At 40.6% G+C, this 12,346-nt stretch overlaps 1 protein-coding gene across 5 annotated transcripts in view; it reads left to right on the plus strand.

The window, feature by feature from the left end:
* The first annotated feature begins 235 nt into the window (after positions 1-235).
* soga1 (suppressor of glucose, autophagy associated 1) overlaps positions 236-12,346 on the plus strand; it is an 88,042-nt gene continuing 75,931 nt past the window's right edge. For 3 of the 5 annotated variants that reach the window (XM_044107049.1, XM_044106985.1, XM_044107126.1), the window contains exons 1-3: positions 237-1,543; positions 9,996-10,097; positions 11,049-11,171. In XM_044107049.1, coding sequence (XP_043962984.1) covers positions 602-1,543; positions 9,996-10,097; positions 11,049-11,171 — 1,167 coding nt within the window. In that variant the 5' untranslated portion in view covers positions 237-601. Of the gene's footprint in view, positions 1,544-9,995; positions 10,098-11,048; positions 11,172-12,346 lie in introns of all 5 variants that reach the window. The other 2 variants (XM_044106845.1, XM_044106915.1) reach the window with 1 other exon arrangement.

A 12,346-nucleotide genomic window follows, 5' to 3' on the forward strand; every position in this document is an offset into this window, starting at 1 on the left:
AAATACCCAATCTGTGCCAAAGGATAAGAATTTTTGCTGGGATTTTTTTTTTGCGGGGGCGGCGGGGGTGTAAATATGTAGCTAAATGCATTTAAATGTCTCGTTTTCCAAAATACGCATGGATTTATTTATTTATTTATTCGGCTTTGTGTGTTCTCACAACGGTGGCGACAGAGCTTCAGAAATGCGACTCGCCTCGTCTTTCAATGCATCCCATTATCTGGGCGGGGAGAGAGAGAGAGAGATAGTGACCATAGCCACCACATTGCTTCCCTCTTCTCAGACACAGTTGCTCTGAGCAGGAACCGGTTGGTTTGTGCTATCCGCGCAAAGAAATCCTAAAGAAATGAGAGGACAGCAACAAAACGGAGTAGTTTGAAAATCTGCTTCACAACCTGGGGTTTTTGTTTTGCATTCTTGCAGCTTTCAGGCTCATCTTCCTCCGCTTCGTCCTGTTGCTTTGCAAGCTCTCATTGTAGGAGGACTGGTCTCCCTTTTGTGTTGCTCTGCGGTTGTTTATTCAACTTCTTCTGCCTCCCTAATTCGGCATACAGGAGGTGGTTTATTTCAGCTTTTCATTGTGTCGTACTAAACGGAATGAATGACAAAAACAAAGGAGGTTGATGTCCATAACTCTCCGACTCACCTCTCCTTCGCCTCGCCAAAGGAACGGAGACTTCATCTCCGGCAGAAGATGGAAAGCGGAGGCGGGACGGAGAGCTCGGACGGCGGCCAGGAGCAGCACTCGGTGCCCGGTCAGCCGCAGCAGCACCCCGGGGCTGAAACGGCGGCACAGCCCGCTCACAAGAAGAAGATAAACCGGGCACCGTCTCCGGCGAGACCGAAGGACGTGTCCGGTTGGTCGCTCACAAAGATCCGCGGAGGGATCGGGAGCACGACCCTGAGCGTCAAGCCCGGAGCTATCCATCTGGGCAGCCGCATTTCCAGGCGCAGCCCTGTGGGCAGCCTCGCTGGAAAGGACGGTAAAGCCGAGAGGGGCGGCGGTAAAACAGTGGGAAAATCTTCGCTGCTGTCTAAGACTTCGGCGTCCAAAGCGGCAAAAAGCAACAGCGGCCGGAGGAAGGTGTCGGACGCCAGCACAGCGTCCGACGACCTATCCAAAGACTCTGGTTGCGCCGCGGGGAAGCTCTCCCCGACAGACAGTAGCTCCGAGCTTTCGGACTGCGCCTCCGAGGAAAACAAACTCTCAGCGGATGCTGGGAGCAGCGACACCGAGTCGAGGAGCAGCCGCGGCGCAGAAGGAGAGAAGCCGCTCGGGAGCAGAGTTGGTCAGCGAGCAGCCGCCAAGAACACCTGCTTCACCGCGGAGAAAGATGAAAAGGATCGGCTCTCTCTGAGCGTGGAGACCGGGGAGGATAGCATTTCCCCGGGCGAGGAGCGGTCGGCCACCTCGTTTGACAGCAGGGTGCCTGCCAGCACATCCCTGGCGTTCTCAGACCTCACGGAGGAGTTTACCGACGGCATGCATGAGGAGTACCTCAGGGAAATAGAAGAGCTGAGATCTGAAAATGATTACCTCAAAGTAAGGAACATTCATTTTCTGTTTTTCTGTGGTTCCCTTAAATGCACGGATCGTATTAACACACATCACTGTAAGGCATAAATATTAAAAGTCGTGTCATTTTACAATTAATAACTCGGTAAGTTTTGCTGTTTTTCATTGCATGCAGCGCGCCATAAGCTGCTGACAATTCTTTGGTTCGCTCTGATTTTTTTACCCATGTGAAGATTGTTTTGGGAACCCCCGCCCCTCTCTGCGCATGATCTGTGAAGGATCGTTGTGACTAGACGTTAACAAAAGACCAAACAGATATGCTTTCCACCTCTTAAAGTGGAAGAAATGTCAATAATTTGAATAGTTGCATCTTGGGTTTACAGATTCTGCGTCATTGAAATACATTGTAAGTTGTTGTTGTTGCTGTTGATGGCCATATTTCATAATATACATAAGGGTGTTTACACTGGTTTCGATGGAAACAACAACAGCCTAATATAGCTTGTCAAATTTTGGTGCCACTCGATTACCTTCCTCTGTTCTCAAAGCTCCCCTCTCTTTTTGCAGTGACTGTGTAGGCACAAAGTAGACCAAATTGATGGTGAAATTGGATTTTCAGACATCCCAATCCATCCATCCATTTTCTAACACTCTTGTCCCCACTGGGGTTAGCAGGGGTGCTGGTGCTTGTCTCCACCTGGACAGGTCGCCAGTCTGTCACAGAGAAACACAGAGACAGACAGGAGAAACAACCATTCACACACACTCACACCTAGGGAGAATTTAGAGAGACCAATTAACCTTACAGTCATGTTTTTGGACTGTGGGAGGAAGTCAGAGTACCATACATGCACAGGGAGAACATGCTAATTTCGTGCAGAAAGACCCCGGGCCGGAAATCGAACCCAGGACCTTCTTGCTGCAAGGCAACAGTGCTACCAACTGCACCACTGTGCAGCCCAGAAATCCTGATCATCTAGCAAAAACACAGAGCACACACCCTGATGTTTAAGATCCAGCTGTGAAGTTTGGATATTCAATGTCCAATATGACTGACATGTATAAAACGTAATGGACTTTGGAGCTATAAATTGTTAGCATTTATTTATCCAGTGGCATGCATGCACTTGAACTTATCAAAACGAGCGTGTTTTAGCAGATTGAATAGCTGCTAATGGCAACAAAACAAAAAAGCATGCCTGTTGTTTTGCTTTATAAATTGCAGCTACAACGTGTGACACGATCCAAACCAGATCTGAGCTGGTTCAGGATGAATCGAACCCAACAGTAAGCCTCCCATTCAGCCCGGGAGTTTGCTTTTTACCCGAGCTTCATTGATTCATGTTTTGATATCTGAACCTGCCCAGGAGGCGTTCTGCACTCTCTCTGCTAGTCAGAGGCCCTTAAAGCCAAATGTCTTTGACTGTTTGCACTGACAAATAACAACAGAACTTCTGTTCAGAATGAGGCACTAAACGCAGAACAAACCAATCATAGGAAGAGATACAAGAAGGTGGTTTGTTCTTGTATTACAAGATTTTCTGTCATTTACATTTGGGATTTTTTTCTCTCTCTCTTAGAGAACACAAAATTTACTACGAGTTGCTGATGAGAAAAACTGCAACATTTTTCCTTCTCTTTAGAAAAATGTCAGCTGCTTTAAATCGGTGCACTATTGGCATCTATGAGGCTACTCTGCAAAATGTCTATGAACAAAATGCTTTGGTCTGATGGACCTGAAAGCAATTTGAATGGCAGCTTGTGCAGGTTGATTTGTTTTCATTTACATATTAGCAACCTTCAACACAATAGCCTTGGAAAAAAAGCCTAAAGTATTTGGGCTTGCAGTAAACAATACAATTTAGTGCCAATAGTCCATCTTTCAGGCACAATCTCTTTGGGAAACCTGTATTTAACTGATCCATTTTACACAAACACTGTACTGCTGAAGAGTAACATGCAGCATATTAAGTGAAATTGTTACAGTAGAGCTAGCCTGACAATGTCGTCAGTTAAAAAAAACAAACAACAAAAACTGTTTCAGGTCTCACAGATTGCCTCTAGTTCAGCAGTAAAAAGCAGTACAATTAAATCTACTGGTCACGCTTACCTTGAGATTGACTGATTAAGGGAAAGATCAATTAGGGAGCATGTCCCGAAGCTCTCGCAATGTCTGACCAGACAAGCCGGTAATTGTCAGAGATTGATTGGAAGCAATGACTGATCAGGAACACTTGCCTCCGTGTGTTTCTGGTTCTTTATGCCCAGCTAGTTCTAAAGGGAGTGTGTTATTCTTTTTTAGCTTCATTTTGACTTTTTTTTTTTTTAACTCAAACCAGTTTTCAGGAAGAACTAGTCAGCCCTGTGTGAAAAATGATTAGATAATTGACCATTTTCAAAATAACAACACTACATCATGATTTTAGTTGATTTAGTCAACATATGTAGAGATTTTTCCCCAGCGTCTCTCTTTGTGCTGGACAAATATTTGCAAATTAATTAGCAATGCCTAGGTGTTTATTAAATTCTTAAGACATTCATCTTGTCTTAGTGTTAAGGTTAGAAAAAAAATGTAAAGATGTCACATTTTACACCCGTTGCTATAATAGTAAAATGATACATATTTTCTGAATTGTGGTAATGGACAGACTACCTAACTTCTAACAGACATTTCTTTGCAATTTTCATTTGTGCAAGTGAAACACTGAAGCATAATGACACTCATGCGTTTCTCTCTTACTTAAAGCCACTCTTTGCGTCCTCTGAGTGCCGTTTTTCTCTGGCAGACTGCAGACTGAATATAGGCCATCGTGATTCAGAGCTACCTCTTTAGACCACAGCAAACACTCCTGGGAGGGCCTGCAGTGAAGTTAATCTGTCGTTGCAGCTGTGAGGAACACCTGCAAAGATCTAGACAACATACTGTTGAAGCATCAGATTAACAGACTGGAGCTAAATCCTTATTTTAAATCTTATTTGTGACTACCGTTTTTCCTTTAAGCCTCATTTCATGTTCATTGTCATTGTTTGATCTGGACTCTGCTTCTGTATTACTGCCTGAGCTTGTAGTTCTGCCTCTCTTTCACTATTGGCAATTAGCCTATAAACATCAGTCAACTTAAAAAATCTTTTACGTCTACAGTGTGTTAAAAATACTACTTGCTATACACACTTTACAACGTCTTGCCATTTAGAACACACTCAGTGCAGTGTGTGTGGCAGGCAAACAACAGTTTCATTGTTTCTCCACATTTGGCTCTGTTTCTGCTCTTCAAGTGTTTTTCCTTCCGCTTGAATTTAAAGAGAAACCTTTCTGGGCTGTATAAGTGTTACTGTATATGTATGTCTTTGCTATTCGTAGCTATCCCTCTGATTTGAAAAGTGTTTTTCCCAGCCTTGACTTAATTTTTGAGGAATGTCTGTCCCATGACTACAGTTTCAGATGCAAGACGAGCATCAGTTTCTTTGTACAGACAGGAAACGGGTCTGGATGAGTGTGATTGCACCACTACATCGTTTGACACTGAGAGCTTTTGTTTTAACTTCCTGTTAGGTAGGATTTTTTTGTACTTGATTTATATGGATACTCTCAAATATTCTTATTGTCTACTTTGGGTAAATATATCTTTTGGGGAAAAAAAACTAAAATATAACAGGAATAAACTGCATAAGCCGTAGAAGACCCTTATTTTTATTTTTATTTTATTTTTTTATGACAGCCTGTCATATTTCACAACAGACAACATGGCCAGTTGATCGAACAGTTAAAGTTCTTGACTTGCTGGAAGAAGCCAGAGGATCTAGAGACAACCCGTGTATTCACACAGGGAGCATGCAAACAATGTGAAAGATTGGAGCATGTTATGTTTGTCAGTATAAGTAATTATATACTATTATTCATTAAATCAGAAAAAAAACTGAACTTCAAATAAAAGCACAGTGATGTCTACTAGTTTGATCAGGTTGGTACAGAAATGGAGGTAGGTGGTGGTGAAGCTGCAGCACCAGGATAAAGATGAGGGTACTTGGGTCAATGTCACAAATTATTTTAGCTCCAAAGGTTGATATTTGAACAGAAAAGTGCATTAAAGAGCAATTTCTTGGTTTCTTGAGTCATTGAACATAATACTAAACTTATCACTTCATTGCACAAATCTGTTGCCTATATATTACCTAAAACTTGGCAGGTATGAGATTAGAATGAGTCAACACTACAGCGGATGAACGCTAGCTTAACAGGGCACATATCAGGCAGGCTGGCTCTGTTTAAAGAAAATACCTATTTGTCCACTACAACTACTAAGCAAACAGAACAAAAAGGGGAGTTTAATAAATGCTGTACCGCGTATTTTCCCACCTCAACAAAAAACCTAGAAAGGTTTTTTTTTCTTTTTTGGCTATGTTGCGTTTTGTAGTAAGCTAAGTTAGCAGCTCTCTGCTGCAGTCTTCTGTGTTACACAGACGCATGTTCTTAAACTATTTTATTTATAATTTAGGTAGAATAAAACTGTTTAGGTTAGTATTAGAGAATTAATATTTAATGAGATAAAAAGTTAGTTTATAATCTGGAAATTAGCACCAAAATATACATTTCACTTTTCTTAGAATTACATTGACGTCTTGCCATTTCTTGCATTTTATTTTTACAAAGCAAGCAGCATGAGGAACTTGCATGCATTCAAACAGGAGAAAATAAATTGTGTGTGTTCAGTAGTTGTCTAAGTTATCTTCAGGCCCTCTGTCATGCGACAAATGGTTTCTGCCTTCCTCATTTTTAAATCATGTGTCACTTGTCGCAAATACTTTTAACAGGACACTGAATCATTTGTCATATCAAGAAATCTGAATGATACTCTTGCAACCTGAGAATGTTATGTAAAAGAAGAAAACATCAACTTTTAACACAAAATACACAGAGCCTTGCTTAAGCATTCACATTGCTTGCTTTTTTTCACATTTTGTCATATTACAGCACCAAACCGCAAAGTATTTAGAGGGGATTTATGTGATATCTCCAACAAAATGTAAATAATTTGAACGAGGAAGAAAAATGACACATGGTTGAGACAAAAAAATAAAAAAATCAGAAAAGTGTGGTGTGCATATGTAACTTTTCTGAGTCATTCACCTCCAGTTGCAACTTACATTTTTTAGGAATTTGTTTCCACCAGCAGATTAAAAAAACAGCGTGCAAAAATGATAATGTTCAAGTCTTGCCACAGACAACATCTGTGTGATTTTGTTCTTTGGACTTGAACTGGGTCTTGCTAACACATTAGTATATGCCTTCTAATTGAATCCCTTGCTTTATGTTCTTTCTGGAAGATGAACCTCTGTCTCCGTCTCAAGTCTATGCTGCCTCTTACAGTTTTTCTTCCAGAATTTATCTCCCAACTGATTTCATGTGAACTCTGACCATCTGCCATATCCCAGCAGCATGATTCTGCAAGTGAGACATTTTAAAGCTACAAGGGTGTATTCAGTGTGGGATGTTAGGTGGCCCTTAGTAGCAAAAGTTTGAATTTCTTTTAAAAATGATTCTCCCTTCTCTCCAACCTGAGCTTGGTATTTCTTCAGCTTCTCCAGAGATCCCATGGGCTTCTTGGCTGCTTCTCTGAGGAATTACCTTCTTCCCTGGTCTCTCATCTTCTTGTAGGCTTGCAGTATTGTCCCCCTGTTTTCAATTGCAGATGGATTAAACGCTGCTCTGTGCGATGTTTGTTTGCAACAAAGCTGTGAGAACAGGTGCATTAAAAAGGAGATGAAATCACACACAGGTGGACTCTGTTCAATAGCTGAGGGATTTCTGAAGAACATTTTTCACTTTGTTTTTATTCAGAGGCATCAGAGTTAAAGAGCTCACCACAGTGCACACCACTGTTTTCAAATGATTCCCTTTTTTTGACTTTATCATCCTTCCCTGTGTTTTTCTTTGTGTTGGTGTATTAAATAATTCTCAAAATAAATATTAAACTCCAAGGCTTTAACATGACAAAATAAAAGCAAGAGATGTGATTACAGCATGATTTCAAATATTAAAGTGTCTTGACTCTTAAACATGACAGCTGATTGGTTGATTTTTTTCTCCTGACTGGCTGTGTGCTCACATGACAAACACTATCTTCCCTTTTCTTTCTCAGTTAGCTGTGCAAAGCAGGTCAGTGGAACAAGCTCTCTCTCTCCAAGTCTCTTGCCACGATAACTTGTGATTCCCTGGTCTCATGTCCTCACTTTCTCCCCTCCTCTCCGTCATGTTTAATCATCTTTATGTACAATTGGTCTGCAAGCATAGAGAGGGATTTGTTTTACCCACTTCCAAATTTCTCTTCAGCTATGTGTTTTTTTTATTTTTAAAAATCTTCATCTTTGGAAATCTATCCTTACTTTGGTGCACTGGCCCTCTTAAATGCATATATTTTTCTGTTTCTTCTCCTTTTATCTTGTTTCTCTTCTCATTTTTTTGATTGTTTTTTTTCTTTCCTACAATACCACCCTCTTTCAGTCTGGAATTGACCCTCTGCTCCCTAGATTGAACATTTGTACTTGTGGTCCTTGGAGAACAAATTGCTTCCTGCTGAAGTCAATGTTAGTTTCATCAACACCGGGTTGCTTACAAGACACTGTGCTGCATTATAATCCCAGATACTACCCTCCGGTGTTTATTGTCCATAAAAAATATACACATTAACAGTAAAAACGGCGCCGTGATGAACTGTAGGATTTCATAAATTCAAGCCTCTTTAAAAAGTGCATCAGTTGGGAAAAAAGGAGCTATTTCTGTTTTGTTTACACGTTGGTCGACGACGTCACAAGAGGCGGAAGAGTTGATCTGATCAACTCAGAACATTTTTCTCTATTGTGGAGAAACAACTTTTAACCAATGTTTTTTTTTTAGTATGCATTAGAAAGCATTTGAGTTCCAGTCTATCTTGGTCCTCTTCCCAATCCATGTCTTTTGTTTTTGCCAAATGTTTCTGAAATACATTCATTGCTCCCAAATATAGCGGATAAGCTTAACTGCTGCTGTACTAAATCTAAGTAAGTACTTTTGAACAAGGACTTGGATTGAAAATGTGATCAAAGAGGAAGAAACACAGCAAGGAAAGCATAAATGAACATGCTCAAGGCTCAGTTGTGCCTTATGTGATGTCATCTTGTTTTAGGGAAGGTGGAGTTCACAGAGAAAAATCAAAACCAATAGCAAGTTGACCGTGAGACGTTATCCTATTGGACACAAACTATATTATCACTGAGACTGATTCATTTTCAAAAATAAAAAAAAGTACAGGCATTAGCTTTAATTGTTAGTTCCACACTCATAGGAGTATTTTGTTGCTGCAGTGACACATGCGAACCCTACCTCCTGCTGAACCCACTTCGACTCATTCCATATTCCACGCACACATCGCGACACATCCCCAGAGCTTGTTGTTGCTACAGTAGCAGCTCTGCAGAAGCTGACCCACATTATTCACTATAGTAAAATTGCATCAGCACTACTACAACTACTACTACTGCTGCTGCATCTATTCCCCTTTCCTATCATCCTCACACATGAGCTTACATGCGGAGATTTTGGCAAACACACGCTTCTCGTCTTGGAGTCACACTACTGTGTCACACACCCTGCATCTGCACTGCTGTCACAGCAAGCTTCTTCCCATGGATGATAATTTCATTACTCACACCCACGCTGCTACAGGAGCTGCACCCCAAAATATGATTCAGAGGGGTGATGCAATTCATGTTTCTGGGTTGAAATGAATCATTGATTGCTATTTGTTCAAAATTCAAAAAAGGGGTTAGGTGATATGCAGTGGATCTCTTTGCAATGTTTTTGTCACGTTCTTCATGGTGTCCAAGAATTAAGGGGTTTCTCGTTTCTCGTTCTGAAAGCTCCTCTGTGTTCTTGTTGCTTTAGATATATAGGTAGATGAAGACAGATATAGGTTTATTTCAGACCCTTCATAGGAAGTAAAACACCCAGATAGAAAGACAACAAAGCAGAATCAGCATCCAACCTAAAGAGCGATGTTAAAAGTTTTGCCTATTCTTAAAATATGTGAAAACATCTTGCAATAGCTTTTGTTTATGTAATTCTATCTTCTTATGACCCTTTCAGTTGCTGTCGCAGACAGTCGAGTCTGTAATTATTAGGTAATTATTAGGCAGTTATTAGACTAATGAAGAGAAGATGAAGTGGCCGACAACGAGCTGATGAAAGAGATTATGTTGACAACAAGGTCAATGGGATGATATTTTCAGATGATTGCCTCGCCATGGTGCTGAGAGGCTTCAATACCTCTCCATAAATGTTGAAGGATTCACTTTATGTCCATACAATGTTTTCACCTTTTAACTGTGGTCCACTCTTGGGGAGTAAATTGCCATCTAATATGCCGTTATCAGAATATGACTTGGATTCTAATGAAAACATGCACTACTTTCTTAACTCCTCCCTTTTTTTAACTGTCTCCAGGATGAGATGGAGGAGCTGAGGTCTGAGATGCTGGAAATGAGGGACATGTACATGGAGGACGATGTTTACCAGCTGCAGGAACTGCGCCAACAACTGGAGCAGGTAAGAACAAGCCAGAGCCTATCTTGGTTAACAAAGGGAAGTATGTCAAAGCAGGCGAGCAAGAAAAGGTTTATCAGTCATCTGCTTTTGATGCTCTTAGGCAAGACCAGTCCTAGGTTAGATTAGCAAAATGATCTCCAGGCTTCCCTTCAAAGCAATGTGAGGCTTTAATTTTGCAATACTTAAACATCTGCCGTAATTGCACCAGAATGTTCTTGCACATAATAGTCCCACATTTCTTCCTTAAGTCTTGCAATATTAGCTAGAGGAATTTGTTTGGCTCCTTTCTCGTGGCCAAATGTAAGAGGTGGCATTGATAACTATTGTTTATTAAAAACATGCATCTGCTGAGCTCAAGATAAGCTGCTTATGGTGTTATAGATGGCTTATCATAGATGGCTATCACAATGTCCACTGATTTTTATTTAGTTTTCAACAGACACTTTTATAGTCTGGACTCAGGGTTCAAGACAATCTGGATAAAACTGCTGGAAAAATTATTTATTTTTAAAAAAAGACGAAAAGTTCATTTATTTGGCGCTGCTTTTGATAATAAAAAAAATAAAATAAAAAAAACCTGAAACATGATACTTTCACTTTCCCTTACTTTGCCTCTGCATTGTCATTGCTTTTTTTTTGTGCTTTTTGGTAGATTTTCTTTCTGATAATGTTTGAATTGCCCTGCTACTGAAAATGTGCTATGCAAATTAATTGCCTTGTTTTGCCTACAGTACCTTCACAATGCTTTCACTGGCTCATGTTAAACCCTAGTTGCAGATCTTCTAACTATTATCTTTGTTTTGTGTTTCAGTTCTTACAATTGAATCCATTCCAAACAATTTAAATGCTACTTTGTTTTAAGTGTTTTCTGGTCATGTGTGGCATTGACTGCAGCAGGAACAAAGAAGGTTTAGACACAAGACATGTGACATCATGTCTTTCTCCCTTTAGGCAAACAAAACCTGCCGCATCCTGCAGTACCGACTGAGAAAGGCAGAGCGGCGCTCTCTGCGCGTAGCCCAAACGGGCCAGGTGGATGGAGAACTGATAAGGACGTTGGAGCAAGACGTAAAAGTAAGTGTTAAAATCAGCAACGTTTTGTATAGCAGTTGCCGTACGCAACATGATTTTGATGTATGAGAAATGCAATGTCAGTGTGGCTTTGTGGTTATTTACTGATTCTAAAGAGTGTAGCTTGAAGTTTGCTATGGGTGCCGGTGTTGAAACTTTGACATTTACTTACTACTTTAATGTCAACATTCAAGATTCCATTTATAAATTTTAGCTCTATTCAATGGAAATTAGTATTTGCTTGTTTCATTTAATTGTATTTTTGGCAGCAAAGACTTTCAAAAACAAGAATTTCAGTTTTGTGTAATGTTATGTGTAAATATGTGTTGTGCTGCACTCACTTTTTCACTGTGACACTTCCTGGTTTTTTTTTTGTTGTTTTTTTTTTTACAAACTTCAACTTTGGTGGTTTTTGAAACATATTTTCAACATACAGAGTAATTTTTGTTCACCAAAGGCACACGGCTTGGGTCAGATGGTTAAAAAACAAAACCAGCTGGGTTTTCCAACAGAACAATGATTATTTGATGGCTTCACTCATGGATGGGCTTCTAGATTTGGTGTGTTGTTCAGCTACATACCGACTAGAGATAAATGTTCTCCCCCTGGGGATAATCCTTATTTCAGATTCTGAAATATGACCAGCATAATGCTATCATAAGTCTGTGTGTGTGTCACTGGACTGTCGCCGGATTTTGCTTCAGGCAAAAAGGGCAACTTTCCTCTCATTTATTTCAGTAATGCTCACAGAAACGTAGAAATGCCTCATGAGGACTCCGAGTTAACCTCATGTTTTATCACACACATAGAGAGATGAGTGGCACAGTACCTCCAGAAACCTTTCAGAGCAGATTCATTTCACACAGACACAGATATGGTTAAAACAAGCGACCTTCAGAGCATGTGCAAATAATCTACAGTCATCCCAGTCACTTCAGGAATTCCTGATAAAAGCCTTTTCAACGTAAACACTAAGTGAGTACAGGGTGGGTTAGAGCTCACCCTGGTCAGTGGTTGCTCTTTGTTAAATTTCCAACGTTCCTCCGACATTTTCAACGTCAAGGAGGACACAATGAGGTCTTTATACAGTCCAAGAGTGAGAGAGTGCATGAGTGTGAGGCCGTTGTATCATTCTAAGGGGTTTCCGCCCGCTGCTGCGGTCTGTCTCTCAGCTGCTG

The sequence above is a fragment of the Gambusia affinis genome, linkage group LG01 (assembly GCF_019740435.1).
Source record: "Gambusia affinis linkage group LG01, SWU_Gaff_1.0, whole genome shotgun sequence".
Taxonomy (NCBI): domain Eukaryota; kingdom Metazoa; phylum Chordata; class Actinopteri; order Cyprinodontiformes; family Poeciliidae; genus Gambusia; species Gambusia affinis.